This window comes from Pleurodeles waltl, chromosome 3_2 (assembly GCF_031143425.1).
Source record: "Pleurodeles waltl isolate 20211129_DDA chromosome 3_2, aPleWal1.hap1.20221129, whole genome shotgun sequence".
Classification (NCBI taxonomy): Eukaryota; Metazoa; Chordata; class Amphibia; order Caudata; family Salamandridae; genus Pleurodeles; species Pleurodeles waltl.
Genome location: NC_090441.1, coordinates 46,236,097 through 46,259,897, shown reverse-complemented (window position 1 = coordinate 46,259,897; position 23,801 = coordinate 46,236,097). Strand labels below are relative to the sequence as shown.

General features: G+C 45.7%; 1 protein-coding gene and 1 long non-coding RNA gene across 2 annotated transcripts in view; one reads left to right on the top strand and one right to left on the bottom strand.

Moving 5' to 3' along the window:
- The window catches only part of LOC138286748 (uncharacterized), a 139,332-nt gene that overhangs the window by 64,320 nt on the left and 51,211 nt on the right, over window positions 1-23,801 (bottom strand). The window lies entirely within an intron of this gene.
- HSPB1 (heat shock protein family B (small) member 1) lies at window positions 519-17,996 on the top strand. The gene is made up of 3 exons (XM_069226718.1): window positions 519-1,134; window positions 14,801-14,864; window positions 17,713-17,996. The coding sequence occupies exons 1-3, from the start codon at window positions 744-746 to the stop codon at window positions 17,900-17,902; spliced, it is 645 nt and encodes a 214-aa protein (XP_069082819.1). The 5' UTR covers window positions 519-743; the 3' UTR covers window positions 17,903-17,996.

Here is a 23,801-nt window from a genome sequence, read left to right as displayed (position 1 = left end):
CGACGTCAGAAAGTTTTATGAAATAACCTTCCACTTGCGGAATCAAACCTTTTCCCGCGGCCAGTTTTGTTTTTAAACCCGAGGAGACGAACTTGTTCGGCAGTTTAAAAAGATGTGACCGAAATAAGCCCATGATTTTGGCATTTCTAAATAGCCAAAAAGGAATGTGTTCGTCTAAACCCGGGTCTGACTTTGCGGGTGAGATTGCAGGCAGGAAGCTCCCCCATCAGAGGCAGACCGACCTAGAACAACTGTGAGATACAAAGAAAAGCCTTTGGAAGGCCTGCGCCAGGCCGCCCCCGACATACTGCTGTCAGCCCCCAACACCAGCGCGTCAGGGGCACCAGCCTGACAGACGTGTCGAGATCCTTCTAGACCGCGTGCCAGGCATTCCGACCATGCCCTGCCAGACATTTACAAGCAACACTGCGGCCTATGGCGAAATCTCCATCTCCGTACACTTCTGTCTGCGGACGCGTGGCCGTGATGGGAGGCAGTGGATGTAGCCATCAGAGGCATAAATCTGGCGGCATGACTGTGCTGGAGCCGAGCATTGTCATATCTTTGTAGGGAAGCTTGGCCGGCCCTCCGCGTCCTGGTGCCAATTCCATTAATAGGAGGTGAGGCGGGCGCCTAAAAATAACCCTCCACCTTCTGATAAAGAGCTGCCCTTCCCAGAGTCCGGGGCAGTCACTCCGGACAGCAGCGAGAGCAGAGCACAGACCCCCCTCCACAGCCCAGTCATGTCAGAGCGTCGGATCCCCTTCACCTTCCTGCGCACCCCCAGCTGGGAGCCCTTCCGGGACTGGTACCAGGGCAGCCGCCTCTTCGACCAGTCCTTTGGTCTCCCCCAAATTCCAGAGGACTGGTACCGCTGGCCCAGCACCAGCTGGCCCGGCTATGTCCGGATGCTGCCCAACGCCACTGAGACGGTGCCCGTGGCCGCAGTCAGCCCCATTGCGGCCCCACCAGCCGCCATCCCCACCTACAGCCGCGCCCTGAGCCGCCAGCTCAGCAGCGGCATCTCGGAGATCCGCCAAACCTCCGACCGGTGGAAGATCAGCCTGGACGTCAACCACTTCGCGCCGGAGGAGCTGCTGGTGAAGACCAAGGATGGCATCGTGGAGATCACAGGTACGAAAGGGTGGGCCCTGGTCTGCCTCTCGGGAAGGTCAGGTGGTCCCAAGCATGCAGTGCTCACCATATTCCTTTTGACCAGATGGAACTGGTTTCAACTGTATCTTCTTGCAGCATGTGGGTTTTTGGACATTACCTGTGTCCAGAAGACAAGTAAAACAACCAGGGTGCTACTAGTTACAGCAATTACAAACTGAAAGCAGTAAACAGAATTTAATTGGTATTCTATTCCAAGCTATTAATGATATGTAAAAAAAAAACGCAGGCTACCTACTGTAGCCAGCAGAAATTATGTATTACAGGTCTAATGAAACTTCCAGCTGGGTGCAGTGGTTGTCTTAAAGGAATATGTCATGAATGATGGTCTCAAAGGCAAATAAAACGCCATAAAAAGAGACTTTATTGATCATTTATTTTATTTCAGTTTTACTTGCTTTTGTATAGTGTAGTCTTAACCCTTTGCACATTAACATAGCATATTAATGAATGCTAACGTTCATATTGGTATGGAGAAAATCGGTTGTGTATAATTAACTAACAGAAATGCCTAATAGCAACATTTAGTCCAGTGATAAGTGTTGCCAGTTTCGGCAAACATTGGAACTGAGGCTGAGGGAAATGTATAGATATCCCGGGAACCACACACTGTGGGCAAGCAGAAAAGACAAGCTGAGAATCCAGGACTAGTAGATCCAAGGTCAACAACTTATCCACTAGACCAGTTTTATTCGTCATGGTGCGCTCGCTGTGTGTGCAACCTACTAAACGTTTAATAATATTAGAATTCAGTGAAAAGTTCAAAGACCTCAGCCGCAGGGCTTTCTCGTGCTGACTAGACTCATGGAGATAACAGGATGAGCCAAGATCACCAAGAGGGCAAGAAAAGGACTGGAGACAAGACTTCAGGTCTCAAGCAACTGCATGAAAAGCAAGGATAGCATTCCATGGTGGATCAAATATTCTAGAAGTCAATCCACATAGTAAGCGCACACAAAAATAACAGTTCCTAGCAGATCTTCATATGACTATGAAAAATACGGATCCAGAACTGGATTTCTTGAGAACACATCCATAGGACCATTTGAACCACCACAAGGTTGTAACACTTTTGCCCTCTGCACTGAAACACTGGAATTCACACTCAGACTAAACTACAAAACCCACTTATTTTTCCCATGTCTGTCCCATAGCTCTCTGCACATTCTGTCAATGCATCCCTTGTTTCTCTATGACACTTTGTAACTGTGTGATCACTTGGCCACTGAGCACTACTACCTTGAAACCTTGCGTTTAAAAATGTGTGCAACTAGAGAGAATAAGTATCCTGTCTATTCCTTTGGATCTTTCTTCGTTAGTTACATTTAATGCTTCTTTGACCAGTAAAGCGTCATCAAGTTTCCATAAATGTTGAGTGAGTCCATAGTGAGCCACTGTTTGAAGAGATCATGGTGTACATAGTTGTCCTGCACAATGAAGACATTTTGGGCATGGTGCTGGAAGGCCAACCCTAAAGGATATGGGCCTTTCACTGGCATATCCAGTGGTACTCAGTCATCGGAAGAGCCAGTGCCAGCTCAGCCATCAGGAAAACAGAGCTTCCTCCAATTTTAAATGAGGCAGGAAACCTGGAGGCGGGTGCATGGAACATCCACTGTTTTTTTGGAGATGCCCCATCACGAGCCACCTGTAAATGAGGTCCTTAGACTCAGTGTTAGGTCCTGTAAGTCAGAGCCCGCGTAATCTGGAAGTCATTTGTTATGTTATGTTATAATGGTTTATATAGCGCCTAACTGCCCAGCGGCCTCGTAGCGCTTGTACTGCCATGGCGGTGACATACTGTTTATGTTTATACAGGAGATCTACATTTTTTTAAATAGCCAAGTCTTCAGATCCTTCCTAAACGACATCTCTTGAGGGTTTGCTCTCATTTTGAGAGGGAGATTATTCCAAAGCAAAGCACCTTGGTATGCTAGTGATCTTCCTCCCCATCTGGCTTTCCTCGCTATTGGGACTATTTGTAACTATTTGTAACTCAAGCCTACCCCATTCATGACATTGTCTGACCTTGGGCAAATCAGATTGTCTTCTGCTTCTTCACTTCCCTCATGTGCTGAAAATTGGCAGTAATGGTTATTAACGTGCAGAGAACTAATGGATTGTCAGACTTCCTAACAGGTTAGCCTTTCTGAGTCACTAGTAACGATGCTGCACAGCCAGCCACCTTCGGGCCTCTTCTGACATATAACTGAATCTGCTCCAGCCCTACCATCAGATCCCCCTGTAGCCCAGTCCTCACCTGGCTGACGTAGAACTCTTTGCCTGTCCCAGTACCCACCCCACTCTGGCACGGCCAAACTCTCTGTACTTCAGTGCCAGCCTCAATGTTACTGTGTCCTGCCCCAGGGGTGACCGTGAAAGAATACATGACGCCTCTCTGTGCAACAACCCTTCCGGCTGTACCCGCGCGCGAAGTCTGACACACCACTGCTGGAAATATTCCTCGAAGTGCTATGTTACACCGTCTAGAACCCGTTCCTGAACCTTGACACGGACTCGGAGGGATCTGGAGCAAGGGCCTAAAATAGGTCCCTGCAGTCCTTGCGGCGCACAGAGACCACAGCCCTTCAAGGGACCCCCATTCAGCCCAAGGCCAAATAATGTTTGGGAGATATGGGAGTCTCTGCGGGGCGGTGCGGGGGTAAATTTGCGTTAGCCACTGATTGGGAGCGGGCATTCAGCGGACTAGACTTTAAAATAGAAAGGCTTTGCTGCCGGCAGCAGGCGCTGGGGATGACACAAGCAGTAGGGATGACAGCTGTCCCGTTGAAAAAATGACTTTAATGTCATTGAAGAAGGGGGGCAGCCAATGGGTGTTGCAGAAGGGATGCTCAGCCTTCCATGGGAGAGCTTGAAGAACAGGAGCACAGAGAGCACGAGAAAGAACAAACAGAGGAATCAGACGGGTGGGATAAAGAGGGAGAAACGGATCGAGGCTACAAACTAGATAGCGCGCGGGAGTGAGAGAGGCAACGATGGGGGGGCAGAGAAAGAGTCGGAGTAGACAGAGTGGAAGGACTGGGCATTAAGGAAATGGCATTGGCAGTCATAGGGGCCTCCGTAAGCGAGCCTTTACCAGTCCTAAGAGAGCAGGAGAAAAAAGGGGTGCACAGAAAAACAAGCAGTGGCAAAGACAATAGATTTTGCCAATAAGAGCTGTTGTCTTTGGCAATGGTTTGTAGCCATGCTGTACAGCTGTTTAGGTGCTTTGCAGTGTGACTACAACTAATTTTAAAACCCCTATGAGGCATCCAGGGCTAATGCATATTTTTAAGTGCATTACCGATGGATGCATCATTGTCCTTTTCAGGGTCGAGCGCACCGTCCCTGTTGCAAACTCTCTTTGGGCTTGTAACCACGCCCATGTTATGCCTGTCGCTGTCATTAGTTCGTGGGCTTGCCTTTTAAAATCCGCTTGCTTTCATTAGTGAAAGGCATGCATATGTCACGCCTTTTCCGGTGTTTAGCCCTCCTCCAGCGCACCGGCCAACTACTGAAAACTTACGAGGCTCGATGTTTTCAGCCTGGTTTCTGCACTACTTTGTCTTTTTATTTTCCACGCAGTGGGATCGCGCTGGGTTTTACATAGCGCAATTGCGCACATTTTTTTTTTCTTTCTATATGTGTGGCGAGAAAAGTCCATTTAGGAGTTTCAACTCTAATAGCTCTAACTGGAGCAAATGTGAGACCCGTTGCATAGCAAATGCGAGACCGGCTGCATTGCAAATGCTTCTTTATCACTGTTTTTAGCCATGTTGCACAGCCGAAGTCGGCCGTGCTATACAGCACGAACAAAAGGCAATGGTATTGCCAATAGTCTCAAAGACAAGATCCATTGGCTTTGCCAGTGCTTGTCAGGTCTTGGCACAACACGCCTGTGCTTCTGAGCAAATCAGTTAATCTCCCCATGTTGGAAAAAAGAAAAAGATATGACATTTACAAATAATCCTATCACATAAAGAAAGCAATTTTGCTCATATCCAAGTCTTAGTGAGACACATTTGGAAATGGGTAACATTTGTTGTGATAATAAAAACAGATAATATCTGTTATCACAACAAACATCATTGTCAAAGGAGAATCTTCTTTGAAGTGGCGTGTGGCATAGTAAAACATACCTACAAGTGACAAGAGGTTCCACAAGGATGACACAAAAGAAGAAAAAATAAAAGTAGTACCTCAGTCACAGCATGATTAGCAGAAGGCCAGCAATCAAGCTGAAGCAACCAGTACTTAGTCCATGCTCCAGCCGAAAGAAGAGGAAGTGAAGCTAGCACACACGGGCCAACTAGAAGGCAGCCAATAAGACTGACAGTGAAGCCCATGAATGATAAGCAATTGGTGATCTGCAAGCCTCTTGTTGTATACATCTCTTGCAAGCGAAAGAGCATGCAGCCCATGCGCTGTTGTAGGCGAGACCTAAGAAGAAGAAGCTAGAAAGAGAGAAAGCACAAGAGCGACAGACACACAGACAGAGAGAAAGACAGGAGAAAAAGAATGGGCAAAGGAAGCCGCAGGACATAGGGGAATACCGAAAAGGAGAAAGAGGGAGAAGTAGTAAAGAAAGAGAAAGAGTGGGAATGAGGAAAAGAAAGAACAAGGGGTATAGGCAAGGGGGAAGGGAAGGAACGCTGGAAGCAAGAAGCAAAGGAGAAAATATTTGAGAAAAGGGAGAGGTAAAGAACAGGGTAGAGAGAGTGATAAAATGAAAGACAGAAGTGGGAGAGATAATTAGAGCACAAATTAATGGGGAACAATGAAGTGGCCTAGGGACAGAGTGACAGGGAGAAAGAGAGGTAGATACAGTGAGGGAAAGAGACAGAAGCTAAGAAGAAAAAAGTGTGGATGAAAGAGAGAAACCAGGATAAAGAGTGAGAGAAAAGAGAGCGAGAGAGAATGGCAGCGAAGAAGAGGAAGAAGCCGAGTGCCAAGGAAAACGGAGGAGAGACGTGGAGACAGTGAGAGAGGAGGGAGAAAGCGAAAACGAAGACAGAGAAAGTAGAGGAACATGTAGAGACGAGGGATGGCATAGGTGTTGTTTTAAGTACTTGTGCACTGAGGCAATTTGAAAATCACACACTCTACACACAGAGTGAGGCATCCTGGGAACAGTTGAGACTGACAGCGCTTCCTGAAGGGGCGGCCTGTGGCCCCTGTGCCAGACACAGGTCGGTGCCCTGGTGGGGGGCTCGTCGTGAGGGTAGGGTGACCAGGCGTCCCGGATTTGCCAGGACAGTCCCGGTTTTTCACCAGCTGCCCCGGCAGAGTTTGGGAAATTTAGCTCATGTTTCAGTTTTTAGAGAGGGTCGCCTGAAAACGGTGGGATGTTATTTTGTTTGTTTTCCACAGCTGAGATAGTTGGAAGCTGTTAACAGACATAACACTGGCTTTAAAAATTGCATTTATTTTATGTTATTAGTGCGTCTTCTGTCATTCTGCGCTGGTGAGCGCTGTCATTCTGTGCGCTCAGTTTAAGTAAAAGTGTAGTCCTTCTTTTATGTTTGTGAAATGTCCCGGCTGTTGGCATTACAATTCTGGTCACCCTATGTGAGGGAAACTTTGGAAAGATAGCTTCACTGGAAGGAATGTGAGGCAGGAACTTTGTACAGTAGTGGTATAAATATAGCCCAACCTCGGTGGCACAGGGCGCAGGGAGTCGGTGCTCCCTCACGAGGAAGGGGGCTGACTCACCGGAAGAAGGTTCTGCAAGGATCGAAGCAGTAGACAAGCAGAATCTTTTAACGCAGACCGTGGTCAGGAGTTTCTAACCTTTAGCACTTGAACGAGCAAAGTGGAGCACAGATAGCATCGATTAACTTTTCCACAGAAAATGATCTTTTGCGCTGAAAGGTGGCACACGCGCAGCACTGAAAGAGCATTGCACCGACTAGCACAAAACCTTTGAAATGATGGAAGAGAGTGGAACAGGGTGAGAACAGTGCAAACAACACCAGGGTTCCGCACTGCAGATCGACTAAAGTCATACACCTTTGTGTAGAACTCTAGCACCAAAAGATAAGAGGCGAAAACATTGGGAAAAGATGATTTTCCATGTGAAATTCGTGCAGTTTCGGCCAAAGTATACACGTTATGCATTTTACCCTTGAGAGGTTGTACGTGCTCAGAGATTTGTAAGGAAAGTAACTCACAACTTGCTCACCTTTGCACGAGGCACGACGGTAGCTCGTGATTAACACTGCAAAAATAAGACGTGTTTAGCACGAGCGTGCATCACAGGCGAGTGGTAACTATAACACTGTGGCCCAGATTTTCAAAACTCACAACGCAGAGCGGCACCCAAAGTTGCAACGCTGCGTTGCGTGACAGCAGCTGTCGAAGTGCATTTTAAAAAGTATGGGAACTGTGATGCTGCATGCAGGGGGATGGGGTCAGCAAACTTGGAGGTGGGGTCAAAGGTGCGGCTAAAAAAATAACATATTCTGTACGTTTTTATGGCCTTTCTCTGTCAAGTAACTACATTTAAAATAGCATGCAGCGTAAATGAATTTTTTTTTAAAAAACGTTGTTACTCATTGGGAAAGCACTGTAGAGGTCTATGTGTAACCATAAAAGGCTTCCACGTGACTCATGAAATAACAGCCACAGCAACAAAGTGCCCACTAGAACAGAAGAAATACCAACAGCTATAAATCTCCCAAAAAACAGATGAATTATAATTCAGACCGCAGCTTTAAATAAAAATATGTTTTGGAAATTCATTCATTTATTTTCCAAACATCACCCTACCACTATCTCAAATTACACCATTTTCTATCAAATATACCCTTGTCATTTGTTTATTAAAAACAATCCAAGGACACATTGTGTTTTTCACACACTGAATGACTGTTAGAGTAGGGCTTGCAAAATCACAAATCTCCATGTGACTTTGTAAATAGAGGGAGGAGACAGGTAATTATATTTCAAGTCCTGCAGGTTGTCCCAATGTGCAGTCTTATCGATGTATGCTGCTGCCTTCATCAGTGTGACTAGACTCTCTAAATTACATACTGTGCTGCACCTCAGGGAGCTTCTTCCAGGGTACTGGTGAGCTACTAGTAGCTCAAGAGCTACACTTTGGAGACCCCTGCGATAGACTGCTACAAAATTCACAAAATGTTTAAGATAAAATGGTACTTCCAAAATATAGATTTTAGTAATATTCTGAGTGTAAGTAATGCAATTTTGTTTACATTACTGTCCCTTTAACACCTCAAGGTGTAGTAAGCATGATATAAATACAATTACAATTAAAAGCAGGCACTTCACAGCCCAGTTGTTAACTCGTTGTACTACACTCGAAAATAATACATTTTTGTCATCACAAAACTTTGAGCGATACGGTCAATTAAAGCCGGTACCAGCTCCAAAGCATACTTTACAGTTGCAGATTAAGCAAGCAGGCGCCCTGGCAGGAAGGGTTGTTTACCTGTCTGCTTAGCTTTCATTTCACAGCACATGAGACCCACTGAATGATGTTTCAGCTGAGGAATTTAAACTGTTGGAATTAACCATCCCGGGATGGTTGTCTTTTTACAATAAGTAGGGGAACGGTGTTTCATAAATCATAAAAGTATGGGCACGTCGTGCCCCTCCGACCCCGCCCACTTCATCCACTGCATGACAGAAAGAGAGAGGGAAAGTGCCATAGCTTATATCTTTCAAGATATGGTAATATCCTTTTCTCCCATTAGCTCTGGCGCACAGTTAGGCTGCCGTGCGCGATACCCACAAGGCAAAACAAGCTTTGTGCTGGAAAGTAAATAAAAAAAATCATACACAGATTTACGTCACTTTGTTGCGCAAACCCAGTGCAAAATGTTTGTAAATCTACCCCTTGCTTTTTTTGCCATTGGCGCATCACAAGCACAGATGTCCTTACAACATTTCTTTGCATGAACCTCAGTAAATATGGAACTTGTGTAACCTTCGGCTTCCCACGGTGGGATCGGGACAGTGAGGGAAGGAACGAGGGGTGACGTTACATATTCACATAAAAGCAGCAGCTCTTAAGTCACTTTAATCTGGTTAACTGTACCCGCCTCAGAACAGCCAGGCTGCTGCGTTCATCTGGTTGCCTTATTGGACCTTTGGCAGTGAAGTAGGTTTACCATCCGCAGACCTATGCCCGGGACCCCATGTTAATGGGTGTAAATAAGATCTGACGGGGGAGGAGAAAAGGGAAAGGATTAGGAATATTCTAGAGAGCTGAACAATTCGGGATAGTTACAAGAGTACGAAGAGGCCTTCAGTTCTCTCTTCCAATGAGATCCACTGCTTTAATTTGTAAAAAAAATAAATATCTAAAAGCGCCCGTCCCCAGAGTATTTTTTTAGGAAGCTGCCACAGCTGGGTATCCATCTTGGCTGCAGCTCAGAGCGTGGATACCGCTGCAGTGCTGCTCTGTGCATACTAGGACCAGTGATCAAAATGGAAATATATTAGTGCTGGTATTCGCTACCTGTGTACGTTTCTTCTGAGAAATACTGCTATTCTCCCATTAAAAGTATTGCAGCTGTGATGAAGTGTTGGTAGGTACTCTCCCATTCAACTTAAGGAAATGCTGATACCCAGTACCTGTGCCCATTTACAGCACTGACTGAAGCGCTGAAGTTGAAGCTCACATGCACTGGCCAGCCTTTTTTCTGCCATCGTTAGCCTCAGCTGGAGTACAAAGGGTGACTTGAGCTCCCTGGTTAGGGGCCATCACATCTTTTTAAGAACAGAGCCCCATAGCTGCCAAGGTTTCAGTATGCTATGTGTGGCATTTTCATAATTTCAGTGTAATTATGAGTGACATTTCAGCGGCTATGAGTGACACTTTCTCGTGAACAAAATCAAGCAATGAAGCAGAGGGGACCATATACACATTTCAGAAAATACACCCATTTGAGCAACGAGAAACTGTTGGGGCTGGCAGTCGCACCCTGCTCTGCATCTTCCCACCTGCGGTCCGCATGGCAGGAGGAACACGGCATTTACTCCTGCCCACTGAAAGCAATGTCGCCTTTGATACCATGGATTGAGCAGTGGGTGTTTTTGTACGCTAATTAGGTGGGTGTGTGGTTTGGTGTTTAGGTCTTCAAATCTCTGTGGTTCGCTTTGCTGGGATATGAGTTTCTGTGATAGTGGGATATATATTTCTTGTAATATATAGAGAATCCTATACCTCCCGTTGTACAACAGCGCCACCTTGTGGCCTTTGATAAACAGTACTGGGAGCCTAGCTAGCAAAGTGAGAAACAAACGAGACAGTTTTATCGCACTTCAGGATACGATTCTTTTGCGTGACAATCTCAGGCATTGCGGTAATGTAGGAAAATGACGGAAAATGTGTTATTTTAATGCGAGATGCGATCCACTTAGCAGGGCTGGAGCCCAATAGCCCCCTGCAACAGAAAAGGCATTGCCTAGTGTCCCCAGCCAAGTTAACAGACTTAACTGATGCCATCATAGTGCGCATGATCGAGACCGGCGGCCAGCCCGGCCTCGGTGGATCAGAAGCTACAGTAGCTAAAGAATTGGCATTTTGCCGCACAGTATCAGCTTCCACTGGTGCTGATGATGACTGTACCTGGTGATCAGATCCCTGACTGAAGGGCCTTGCATGCCCTTCAATTCTAATATGGAGACAGTAGAAAGTTACTGATACCTGGACTGGGCATGACTAATAAGGCAGGCAGCACTTAGCTAGGTACATTTTCTTGTTGGGGATCAGGACTGATGTCCCGATCCAGGAATAATTACTGCAGATGGCAACACAGCAGGACCAAAGCCACAGACAGAGAGGTAAACTTTTTCACTCTCCTTTCCAATACACAGTAGCCCTCCTGTAACACAGCAGCTCAACAGAACACACAGGCACACTGTTCATACTCCCAGCAGCTTCCACCACATCTTGAGATTACTTATCACTATTTGTTTTTCCATATTTTGCCTTCGATATTGTGTACCATCGATATTCTGGGGTTGATATTCAGGTTGCACACCCTTCTTGATAACTCATGCAAGGGGTCATGGATTGGCTCTTGAGAGGACAGCTGGGGCTTCAAGAGGTGCCACTCGCCTCACAGGCTGTGAGCGTCACCTATAGCCTTGAAGTTGAAGGACAACTCCTCCAACACATCAGTCCCATTCTCAGCAAAACAAAGTAAAATACAGGATGCAATCATACAGGGTAAACCTTAGGAGCGAAGGACAATATAGAAGTACAGCAAATATTCAGCGAAATAACTTTACGTCCCACAGGACTCGGATCTTCCTCCATTCCACTCCATCTGATCAATCACATATCTCATGCAAACTTGTATCAGTCGAACAGCACACGCACATCAGTGATACATACTTGTCCTGGCATGAGGCACCCATTTTACTAATAGATGGTAATACTGTTTGAATATCTGGGGATAATTAAGGAACTACAAACTGATAGTTGGGTGAAAATTGTTCAGCTATGCATTTAGTGTCTAGTTATCAATGAACTAATTGCCAATTGATGGCAAAGCCCCAGTTTAACTAAATCTGCTAAGTTTATTATTAATTGAAGTTACATCTCTGTAGGGGTCTCCAAATAAAGAATATCTGTGAGTTGTCATTTCCCATTGTATCTCACTATGTTTGATAAAGTCATTAGTCCCCACATGTGACTTGTGCTTAGTGCAGGGTGACAGGATTTTGAAAAAGAAAAGCAGAGACATTTCACCAAAGTAGAAGAAGGACTACAATTATACATCAACCGAAGGGCACAGAATGACAGCACTCATCAACACAGAAACACCCACATGGAGGCACTATAAATGAAATGCAACCTTTAAACCCAATGTTATACCTGTTAATCTGATGGGAGCTGTTAACCCTTCCTGCTTGGAACACATAAAAACACGCCTCCATCCAGAAGCCTTTAAGTCACTCAGTATCTTAACAGTTTTGAATGTTGTGTCTTGTTCGATTTCATTAAAGGGTATTCCAAAACTGCAAGGCTTTCCCTGAAGTCAGCAGTGTGCAGTACTAGAAAGCAGAATGCATAATAACGTTCCAACATGGGGAGTACATGTTTTATCAGTGGAGAGTGAATATTGATTTACACGAACAAACAGTGCTTAATTTAAGCCAATGGTTTCCAGTGCTTGGCACTGGCTCTTAATTGTCAACACTGGCACCTATGACAGTCTGACAGGTGGTGGCGCTGTCTGCCTAATTTACAGATCGGATTACCAACAGTTGTTTATTAGTACAAAATACATTAAAAATTATTAATATCTGTGTCACAAACTATTTCCATAGGTTTGGGGGCCTGGAATATTCTGAATCGTCACACTTGTAGGAGTGTGATGGTTTTTAGTTGTGTTGGTACTGCCATTGGCAGCGATGTCAGGGGCAACGGGTGGTGCAGGCTTCCGCAGCCTCCTGACGGGACCCCTGGTACTCATGTTTTTACAAAGTAAGCTCTGTGCATAGAAGTTCACACACAGTACACAACAGAGAGAAGAGGTGGGTCTTGAACTTGAAATCTTTTTTTGAAGCTTTGTAAGGCAGCGTAAAGTGTTATGTATAGGATGGATAGGATTTGTTTCATTTCCTGGACCATAGACGGAAAACCAGGGCTCTATGTGCATACTTGATGGGGTTTTTGGGGCCATTAGAAGTGGGATGGAAAATTACTTGGTAGTCACCACCCCCTGAAGTACTAATACAATGGACATTGGTAACTCTGGGGGATCTGGGATTACCCCCACATGATTTTTGAGGGATAACATACCAGGACGGTATTACGCAAACTGCCCTGGGGAGGCACAAGTGGCATGTGCACCCGCGTTGCGTGCCCCCTGGCCACTTTAGTGTTACAAAATGGGCCACAGATGCTTGTGTGGTCCCTTTTGTAATACTGATATCGCTAGCACACCTGTATTGCCAAAGCTATTGTGAGAGAGCTTTCTTACCCTTTTATGGAGCATGTCGCTATGAAAATGAGGTAAGACGGCTGGAGGGGGAAAGGGACCCTGAGACATCCCCCTGCAGGCAAGAACCCCGTAGACATCCCCCTGCAGGCAGGTTCAGTCACTCACTACTCCCGCCTGTAGGGGGATCTCTGTGCCTCCTCAAAGACCAAGCATGTTGCCACCTGCACAGAGAAACATGGGGGTGCTGTAAACCAGCCTCTCTGTATTTCACCGAATGTGCTGTCCCCAGGGCGATGCAAGTTCATGGTTGCACTCGGAGCAGCACAATCATTATATTAAGGCACACTATCTTGGTCTGCGCCAGGTGCACCTTTAGTAAGTTTTGCCGTGGTGCCAACAGGGACAGTGCTCCCCATTAATACAGGCCCCAGAGTCAGAGTAGCTGTGCTGGGTCAGCATGTTTCCCCCCAGTATTTCGCAAAGACAACACTTTTGGGATTACAGGGACATTCGTAATGTGGGCCATAGTCTTTGGAGTCTAGCAAATGAGGAATTGTCCTCTGTGTGGGCTAAGTCGCGGAGTTTGCTCTTGCTTGCTACCAGGCAGTGTAGCTGACGTGTATGGAAGGTCCTGTAGATGTCACTTGTCATCAATGTCTAGACAGTGGAGTGAGTGAATACGGAAGACAGGCCCCCAGCGGTACGTTGGCGAGGGAGGCTAAACCACAACTGGATTCCAAGAGATGCTTGGCAGAGGTGAAGGAAAAGTCAATGTTCAAGTGTAGTCTCCATAGATGCCTACTGTTCCCTTGCACAAAGGTCACCTTTAGCACGTCCTAAGAGTACAGCTTGGTCCACGCTGCATGCTGGGACATCTAGGCCAAGACATTAAATACAACATGCAAAGCTCCAGGTCCAAGGATCCCTCATGTTGTGGCTGAATTTGCAGGACTGGCAGAAGACCACGCTTATGGCAAAGGGCGGGTTGGCAGCTATGAGGTGTGTGATTTGGTAGTTGGCCAGGAACGGGATAATCAATCAGTAAATCCGCGCTTGTCAACACCAAATTACATTATGCGCATTATGTGTGTCAGCCTTTGGCCTGCACAAAGGGGTACTCAACACTGCATCTAATCCTTCAGGTGGCCAGCTCTCCACCTCACGCCTCCAGATCCCATGGAGACCCCTGTGCTTGAGAGTCAAATGCTAATATCTTTAAAGTACAGGGAGCGATCGCAGGCCTTCTCAGATGGAGGGGACTTTTAGGTGGTTTAAATACATTTGTAATTTTCAGATGAGCATGTCCCTGGAGACCTATTATGTCTAGAGCTTGCATTCACTGGCCTCTGTCTCTCTTCAGGATTGCTCTCCAATGAACAATGAGCGCTCCTTTACAGTTTCGCTTGAAATTCGACTTTTTATGGACAGTTTTCTTGTCACACTCTGACTTTAAATAACCAAAACCGTGGCATTAAAAGGAAATTGCAGCCTCCATCTTGAAACAATTGTACCCAACTCTTTTCTTGGAGAAGCAGGGTTAAGCTCGGAAAATAATGATAAATAATATACTATTTAGGAAGCCAGAGCTCTCACTTCGTGTGTCACTTGGAAAGGGGGGGCTAAGATTGTGTTTCAGGGCTCACACAGCAGAATTCAATGTGAAATGGCGGATTAGTGACCTACCCTCTCTTCTCTTTGTCTTTCAGGCAAGCACGAGGAGAAGCAGGACGAACATGGGTTCATCTCGCGATGCTTCACCAGGAAATACACGTAAGTTCCAAAAACATGAATCCCTTCACGAATACAGTGGAGGACTTTACAAGGTGCCCAGTAACCTACAGAGGCAGGAATAGAGGAAATATTTGTCTGGGCCCCTGTCCGTGGCTAAGATATGTAAAGGCAGCCCCTCGGACATGTTTGCGGGAAGCAGTTTGCCAGGAATAGGAGCTCCTGAGCTCTGAGGGATCATGCAGGCTCACTACATTGAGCTCAGGTACAAGGGATGGTATGCTATCGAGAGAAGCTCCCAACCTCTGAGGGATACAGATTCACTCCATTGAGCTATGGTGCAGGGATGGTAAGTTAGCGAGACAAGCTCCCGACCTCTGAAGGATGCAGACTCACTGCATTGAGCTCTGGTGCAGGGATGGTAAGTTAGCGAGACAAGCTCCCGACCTCTGAAGGATGCAGACTCACTGCATTGAGCTCTGGTGCATGGATGGTATGTTAGAAGAGAAGCTCCTGACGTCTGAAGGATCCACTCACTGCATTGAGCTCTGGTGCATGGTTGGTATGTTAGAAGAGAAGCTCCTGACCTCTGAAGGATGCAGACTCACTGCATTGAGCTCTGGTGCATGGTTGGTATGTTAGAAGAGAAGCTCCTGACCTCTGAAGGATGCAGACTCACTGCATTGAGCTCTGGTGCATGGATGGTATGTTAGATGAGAAGCTCCTGACCTCTGAAGGATGCAGACTCACTGCATTGAGCTCTGGTGCATGGATGGTATGTTGGATGAGAAGCTCCTGACCTCTGAAGGATGCAGACTCACTGCATTGAACACTGGTGCATGGTTGGTATGTTAGATGAGAAGCTCCTGACGTCTGAAGGATCCACTCACTGCATTGAGCTCTGGTGCATGGTTGGTATGTTAGAAGAGAAGCTCCTGACGTCTGAAGGAGCCACTCACTGCATTGAGCTCTGGTGCATGGTTGGTATGTTAGATGAGAAGCTCCCGACCTCTGAAGGATGCAGATTCACTACATTGAGCTCTGGTGCAAGGGAGGTTATGTCAGCGAGAGAAGCTCCTTAGCATTGAGGGATGCTGACTCACTGCAGAACGCTCTTGTGCTCAGGATGGTATGTTAGCGAAATAATTGTAAAGTATATTTTCAAAGCATGTGTATGAAAACATGTTAGGTCATGAAGCCAGCATTCCCACTTTGTAAGCCAAGGCATGTTCTCTCCCCAGTCCACCACTGCTCCATCAAAGATAAGCCACCTGCTTTTCAGAGCAGTCTCACAAACTGGCCTCATCATAACACTAGTTTTCACATGTTAATATTTGATGTTTTCAAAGCTTTAGGAAGCCTCTAACAATATTCACAGATTCATAGGGCCAGATTTAAGAAAAGTGGCGCTGCACCCAGTGCAGCACCCAGTGCAGCGCCACTTTAATTGCACCCTTTAACACCCCCTAATGCCACCATGTGTGTGCCATATCTAAGATACATCAACATTTTTGACGCTAGTTCGGAGCTTTGCAGGATTAGCGTAAAGAATGTTGACGCTAATCCTCCAAAGCCCATTGAGGCTCATTGAAAACAATGGTGTGTCTCCTTTTAACGCCTGCTCTGAGCAGGTGTTAAAAGTGCCCCAAAAAATGACTTAGATTTCTTTGCGCCATTTTTCGGCCTCCCCCATACTTTATGCCTGCTGCAGGGATAAAGTAGTGCATTTGGTTAAGAAGAGGCCTAATGCATGCATTGCACCACTTTGTAAATTTGGCGCTGCGATTTTGGCCTCGTTGGACCACATTAGCGTAAAAAAAAGGTCGTTAATGTGGCACAAGGAAGCGCTAGAGGGTCTTAAATCTGCCCCATAGTAGTTTAAGACAACTCTATAGGGCGTTTTGGGGTCTCCCCCACCACCCACTGGAACAGCCCCATTTACAAAATGGGGACAGCATTATATTTTAAAATCATATTAGGCTGTAACATTGGGCAAGGCTTCCCTTCCAAGAAAGCTATGGACTATTTAAGGTGAATGCTGCAGTCAAAAGCATATTGAACTTGTAAGATTGTTCGAAAACTGAGAATGAGAATTGTCATTCGAGTAATGTTTGGAAAATGAAGGCACCATACATTACCCTGCCTTGCCTTCTTCCTCTTCCCCTCTCCCTCGTACCTCATACCAGCCCCTCGCCTCCTTACCTCACGCCTGTTTTCCTTTCTCCCACTCTCCGTGTTCCATCATTTCTCACTGTTTCTTTGCCCCGCCCTCCTTCCACTCTTCTCCTGTCCCCCACTTCTGCCCCATCTCCCCTGATTCGAAGTGTGGAGCCTGCATGCAGAGGCCCAGCCACATTGCACAGCAGAGGTCTGCCAAGGAATGGCCAAAAGTCACAAAGTTTGGATGTGTACCTGGGGAGAGACCTAACAAAGAGCCAGCACATGCTGGTTTGTTGTCTCTGCTGCCTCTCTGGCTTTCTCAGCCCCAGCCATACCTGGACTTCAGAGACAAGTCCTCCCTTGAATCATTCCAATGTCATAATAGGATAGTACAGTCCATCAAGTGGTCTCTACACGTAATTTTTTTTAAATAAAACACTTTATTTATTTTTCTCACACACCTCAGTAACCAATAGAACAGACATTAAGGAGTTATGGAGGTGGGCACCATCATGTTTACAGCATAGTGCATAAAGCAGAAACAGTCTAGTGACACAGTATAAAAACCCAGCCCCAACCACCTACCTCTTGACCCCCCACCACCACTGCTTCTCAGATGGGTATAGGTCCTACACAAGTCTGAACTTCATCATCTAGGGTCTGGGACTGGCAAGTGATCGCTACACGTGAAGTACCTCCTCACCTCTACTTACCCTTCTCTTTCTTACAGCCTGCCCCCTGGCGTTGATGCCACAGCTGTGGTATCTTCCCTCTCACCAGACGGAACCCTCACCGTGGAGGCCCCGCTGCCGAAGCCCGCTGTGGAGTCCGCAGAGGTCACCATCCCTGTCACCTTCGAGAGCCACGCCAAGATCCCGACATCAGAGGCCAAGAAACCAGAGGAGGCTGCTAAGAAGTAGCACGAAGGCCCGCTTGCTATTGTAGTAATGTCTCATAGTAATGTCCTTTTGCATGTGTGTACGCAATCTTTCTAAAATAAAGTAGAGAAAATAATCTGCCTGATTTTTTATTTTCTGAAATGCTAAATTCTTATTGTTTGGTTAATTTTTAGAATATATTTTAAAATTGTTCACACATAACAAGGTTGAGAGTTTCTTGGGATATCTGGTTCTAAAAGAATGTCTAAAAATTCATTTCAGGGCTACTTACCAGCACCCTTCACATCTGTTGGTTTAAGTATCATAGAATGGTGCACGCCATGATTCAAGGGTTGTGCTTCTAGGCGCTACAGCTATAAATAATGTAAGCACCAGTTCTTCCGCTATAAGACACCGGAGACGGGGTTAGGTGACCTGATATTTGGGAGGTTGTAATGCTAACAGATGACAAGCACCACTGTCCTTTTGCTTAAAAAAACAGATTTAAGTTATTTCCTTTAACAGCAAATTACCACAATTTTGTCAACATAAGTAGGTTAGTGTAAATTTAGTATTCTTAACTCCCCATTTATTTACTTTGACAATAGATACATTACCAATTATAGTCAATAGTAAAATAGAGGTAATAGCAGTAAATCTGCTCCTACCTATACTTGCTGTGAAGATATAGTGGTAGTTAGCATTCCGCAGACAATATTGCTGCAAATCTATATTTGCTACCTTTCTAGTCTAATGTTGATCTTTTTAAGACCTCCCATAATTTATTTACTTATTTTTAGCATTTGTAAACCGCATCTGTCACCTAAAAGGTATCCTGGCTCTGAAAGCCAAAAATAACCAGAACATCCTAGTACTATTCGATCACATAGAGGTCCTTAGGAAGACAGCAGGTTTTAAGAGCCCTTCTGAAGCAAAGGAGTTCAGATTGACGTCTGATACTAGCATGGAGCTGATTCCAGAGTTGGGCAGCCTTCACATGGAAGGCAGGTCCATTCTGTCTGATTTTTTTAAACTTGGCAATGTACAGAAGATTGGCTGAGGAAGAGCAGAGACATCTGCCGTGTGTGTATCTCTGGACGCTATTCTGGAAATACATGTAGCCAGAGCCTTGGGGAGCCTTGAACACCATACACAGTGCCTTGAAAATGACTCTGTGCCTGATCGGAAGCCGGTGGAGCTCCCTTAACGCTTCTGAGGCAGAGGATCGTCTGGACCTATCCAGTGCCAGCTTAGCAGCAACTACCTGAACTCCATGTAGTCTCTGCAATAGATAGTCAGGGGCTCCAAGAAGGAGGGCATTGCAGTAGTCGAACCTGCTCAAGGTCACACTACAAACAACCATAGATTTAGCAGATGTAGGCAGTAAGAGGAGAATTTTCCCCAAACCCTGTAGCAGTGAGAAGCAAGTTCCAGCTACTTTAGTGACATGTGCTTCCAGAGATAAATTATTACCAAATGTTACCCCTAGATTACGGACAATGTCCGAAGGGGAAAGCACAGCCTGAGTAGGTAGGGGGCACAACTTAGTTGGCAGATTGAAAGGAACTTTATTAGTTGAGCAACTTAAAATCTCTATTTTGTCACCATTAGTTTTCAGAGAATTGGTGTTAAGCTAGCTGGCAATATCCTTCATGCATTCTTGAAAAGTCGTGGTTTCAACCTGGTGGTTGCTATCCAGTTCCATGGTTAATTTTGTATCATCCGCATAGTTCACTATGAGGATATTATGAGATTTGAGAAGGGTCACCAGGGGTTTCATATAAAGATTGAACCAGACTGGTTTGAGAGCAGACCCTCGAGATACACCCTGCTTCACGTCTCTAAAAGCAGATCGAAAAGGAGGGAGAGCCACAGCCTGGCTACGTACTGACAAGAAGAATTGCAGCCAATTCAAAGCAACCCAATTTATTCCTGCTACAGTCTTTCTAAAAGAATATTATGATCTACCATATCGAAGGCGGCAGAGAGATCTAATAAAATCAGAATAGCTGATCTGCCATCATCGATTATTATACGGAGCTCATCTATATCCTTAAGGAGGGCTCTTTCGGGTCAGTGACCAGGCCAGACACCAAATTGATCCTCTTCTAGATGGGTATTATGCTCAAGGTGCTGAGACAGGATTTTGCTGATGTGCAGTTCCAATATTTTAACCAGGAAAGGCAGTAGGGAAATTGTTAGTTACCTGGAATAGCTGGATCTAATGAGGGCTTTTTTAAAATGGGGGACACAATAGCTTTGTTCCATGTTAATGGAACTGTACCAGTGTCAAGAGAATGAATACAAATCAGTCACAATAACAGGAAAGATTCTTCTGTTAGATCCTTCCAGGTCCTCTTGGGGCGCGGATGAAGGGGAGACCCTGAAGAGATGGAGTTAGCCAGGAAGAACCGCTCCTCCCAAAAAGGGCTCAAATTTCTCTACAACACTTCCAGGATTAACACACAGAGTATTGGAGACAATTTTGATTAATGGCCCTAATCTTACCAAAACACCCCATAAATGACCTACAATTGAAATAAGACACAAAAATAAACCAGAAGACGATATCTACCACTGTTTTTGAGTACTGGCCCTGGCAGGTATATCTGCAGTATCTGTTTTTACTCCACGTGTGGGCTCATAACTTGAACTCTAAAAGGCATAGGTACTTCTGTATTTTTCTGTGTGCTTTATAGTAATTTTTTATTATTTGTGTTGCAGGTTACAAAGTAAATACCTGTGATGCACAGAAGAAAACCAGAACACTCTAAAACTATTACAGAACAATGAGTCCAATCAGTGCATCTAGTTGGGTTTACCCACCTGTTTGAGGGTCTTAAGTCAAACTTGATCATTTGTATTCTGTGTTCCCTACTTCTAGATTGCACAGTTGCTGTAGCTAGATACCAACGCCCATATTTATACTTTGTAATGCCTCATTTGTGTCACTCTTTGATGCAAAAGCGGCGCAACCTTGCAAAATACAATTGTATTTTGTAAATTTGCGCCATTTTTGTGTCAAAATGTGGCGCAAATGCGGCGCTAAAAAAGTATAAATATGGGTGCAAATATTTATTTTACAATGTAAAACCTCTGACAGTCCAGGCTCACCTTTCCCACATTTACACTAAAGTGCAGGGCTGGGAGATCGAAACGTTTTAGATGTGTTGTTTGGACCTGTTAAGGGGCCTGACAGGTCAGTTTGTGGGCCAGTTTTTAGCAGTTTGTGAGCCTGTTGTATGGTCTGGTGGGCCGGTTTTTACTGCTGATTTCCATGATGTTTCCACAAACATTGCCTGCAGCAAACACAAATGCATGCAGTCAGGGTCGGATTGAGAATGCACAGTCGGGCATTGCCCGACGGGCTGGCTCCTAAGAGTCACCTGTGAGATGTTTGTTATAAGCCCTCTGCCTCCCGGCCCACAGAGCCTTGCTGTATTCACCAGCCCCCGTCGGGCTGCTGTAATGTAAGGCAGGCTGACTGTCAGGGCAGTGACTTGCGTCACTAGGCTTGCCACTGCAGACTTTAGCTTGGCCCCTGTGGCACTGCACGGACCCCCAAAATCAGTGTTCCTTTTCCCCTGTCGGGCTGTCAAACAGAGGTGGGGACGGGAAGTGTAAAGCAGCCTCGCTGGGGTGTTCGGTGTCTGGTGATATAGCCATTGGGCCATCTTCACTTCAGCCCCCATCACCCCATCCCACCTCCGAGAAGGCCCAGAAGCTTTTGTTCTTTGCTTCCTTCCACCTCTGCAAGCAGATTGCCCTGAGGCTATAGTGGGCTAGGGAGGGGGTGAGTGGGAAGTGACCTCCCTGGGGGCCAGTTGTTGCTCTTCCTCTAGGGCAGAGGTCTCCAAACTTTTTAATGCCGCGCCCCCCCAGTTGAAAAATAAAAATCACTGGGCCCCCCTCAGAATTTTTCACAACTATTTTATGAACATGGCAATGTTTAAATATGTCTAAACCTATTTAAACATTGCAGTTAAGTACTGTTACCTTTTTAAAACTGAAATAACATGCTTCTGCTTAAAACAAAGGCCTGTTATCTGTATAATATTTATTTTGGCCAGAGTCTGGGCCCCCCCCTGGGATCACTTCAGGGCCCCCGAGGGGGGCCCGCCCCCCAGTTTGAAGACCTCTGCTCTAGGGTCATTCTCACCTCGCCCCACCCCCGAGTTCGAACCAGCCCATAGGCACTGTCTTTCCTCTGGCCCCTCCCCCACTGGACCATCACATCACATTCAGGCATTGGTGGACAGGGAGGTATAAAGTATGCAGGGGCTGGGTTGGGGACCGGATGCTGTCACCTCAGCCTTAGTATCTTTCAGGGCTGGGTTTGAGGGGAGTGATGAGTAGGGGGCACCGGTGTGTTTGTACAGGCCTAGCTGTGAGGCTACCATGATCAGAGATGCCAACTTTGGAACTCAGGGACTATGTTGGAGCCCTGGCGTTAGCGCAACATCCTGTGATGCCGGGCAAATCACTTAATCTCCTCAGGCCTAAAATAAAAATAAATGTCATCTCCTCTAACGCAAGTGGTGCTCATGTAAATAGATCCAATGCCCTGCCAGCAGTTCACTCTATATAAAACTACAAGAAACATTTAAAACATATCCAGCCATGGTTCATGTTTTAATATTCTGCTAACACCAGAGCATGACAATTAGAGGTAAGTCTTTATATAAAATAAAAACCTAATTTATTTTTAACATGGCTCTTCTGCCTTTGTTAATTTGATGATCAGTCTCGAACTATTAAGGCAGCTTTAGAAATCAATGTAAAATGCATTCGTCTTACGTTTACTGTTTAAAATACATACTGATTAGGGGAAAAAATACCGGATTCGGGTGATTTTTATCTTTTTCGTACTGGCCAGGATATTAAAATACCAGTCAGATAAGGTGTTGTGGCCCTTGGATCATTATATTTCACCTTACCCGCCTGGCCAAACGCCCTGCTTCTAGTTTTTACCCACGTTACTGGCTCTATAAGCAATAAAATGTTAATGTTACCATACATTTCTATTAAGATGAGCCCAATCAATTGGTGTGGCATGAAAGGGCACGATCCGGGTATGTGGGGCTCTTTTTGAGGAGTGTCCGGGCCTAATTGTGATCCCAATCCGACCCAGCGTGCAGTCTCCCACACCTTCAAAATGACCACAGAAGTGTCTCTTTACAAGTACAAAACTGGCCCGATTTGCAAATGTGGGCCATTTTATTAGTCATCAGGTTCACTTTTCAGGTTATTTTAGTGCCTGGGCTTATTTTCTGTCCCAGTCCCACCCTTGCTGTGCATTAGCTGGGCTTCTTTGGTTTTACAATACAGGACCTAAAATACCGTCAGAAATGCCTGCTGAGTGTAACACGTGTGCAACAAGAGTATACAGGAGGCAGCACACAAACATGCAAGGTGCGTGCATGTGCACACAATACAAGTAGTGCTCACAGCAGGGTAACCAGTCAGCACTTAGGCAGTGCAAATCATAGAAGCCCACAAAACTAGTGAACGCACATGCAGTGCACACTGGCAGCAAACATTTAGCTAGTGCAGACACATTCCACATGCAAGCTTTGTACATACAGCAACTGCAAACATGAGCTGTGAATACACAGGGGCACTGTCCATAGGCCTTGCGCACACAAACATTGCACAGAACTTGAAACTGTAACCCTTTTTGGCTGTAAACCTTCTCTACGGCCAAAACAAGATTACAAGCTTCTAGTTACGTCTCGAAACAATCTATTGTAAACTCACAGTGGGTTTAGATCCCACCCATAGCTTACCATTGGTTGGCTTTATTGTCACTCTCATTTGCTAGGTTTTTATTTGTTAGTTTGTGTGAGCTTTTCTTCCTGTTCCTGTGCGTGTTCCTCCCTTGGACCATTCCCTTGTTACTTGTGGCCTTCCACTGCTTACTTTTCAGGCACTACTAAGCGTG

Bases quoted from the DNA above. Each gene is read 5' to 3' on its own strand.
- HSPB1 (XM_069226718.1), top strand. From the start codon at position 744: ATGTCAGAGCGTCGGATCCCCTTCACCTTCCTGCGCACCCCCAGCTGG. The intron at 1,135-14,800 runs GTACGAAAGGGT...TTTGTCTTTCAG, and splicing joins TGGCATCGTGGAGATCACAG to GCAAGCACGAGGAGAAGCAG. The intron at 14,865-17,712 runs GTAAGTTCCAAA...TCTTTCTTACAG, and splicing joins TGCTTCACCAGGAAATACAC to CCTGCCCCCTGGCGTTGATG.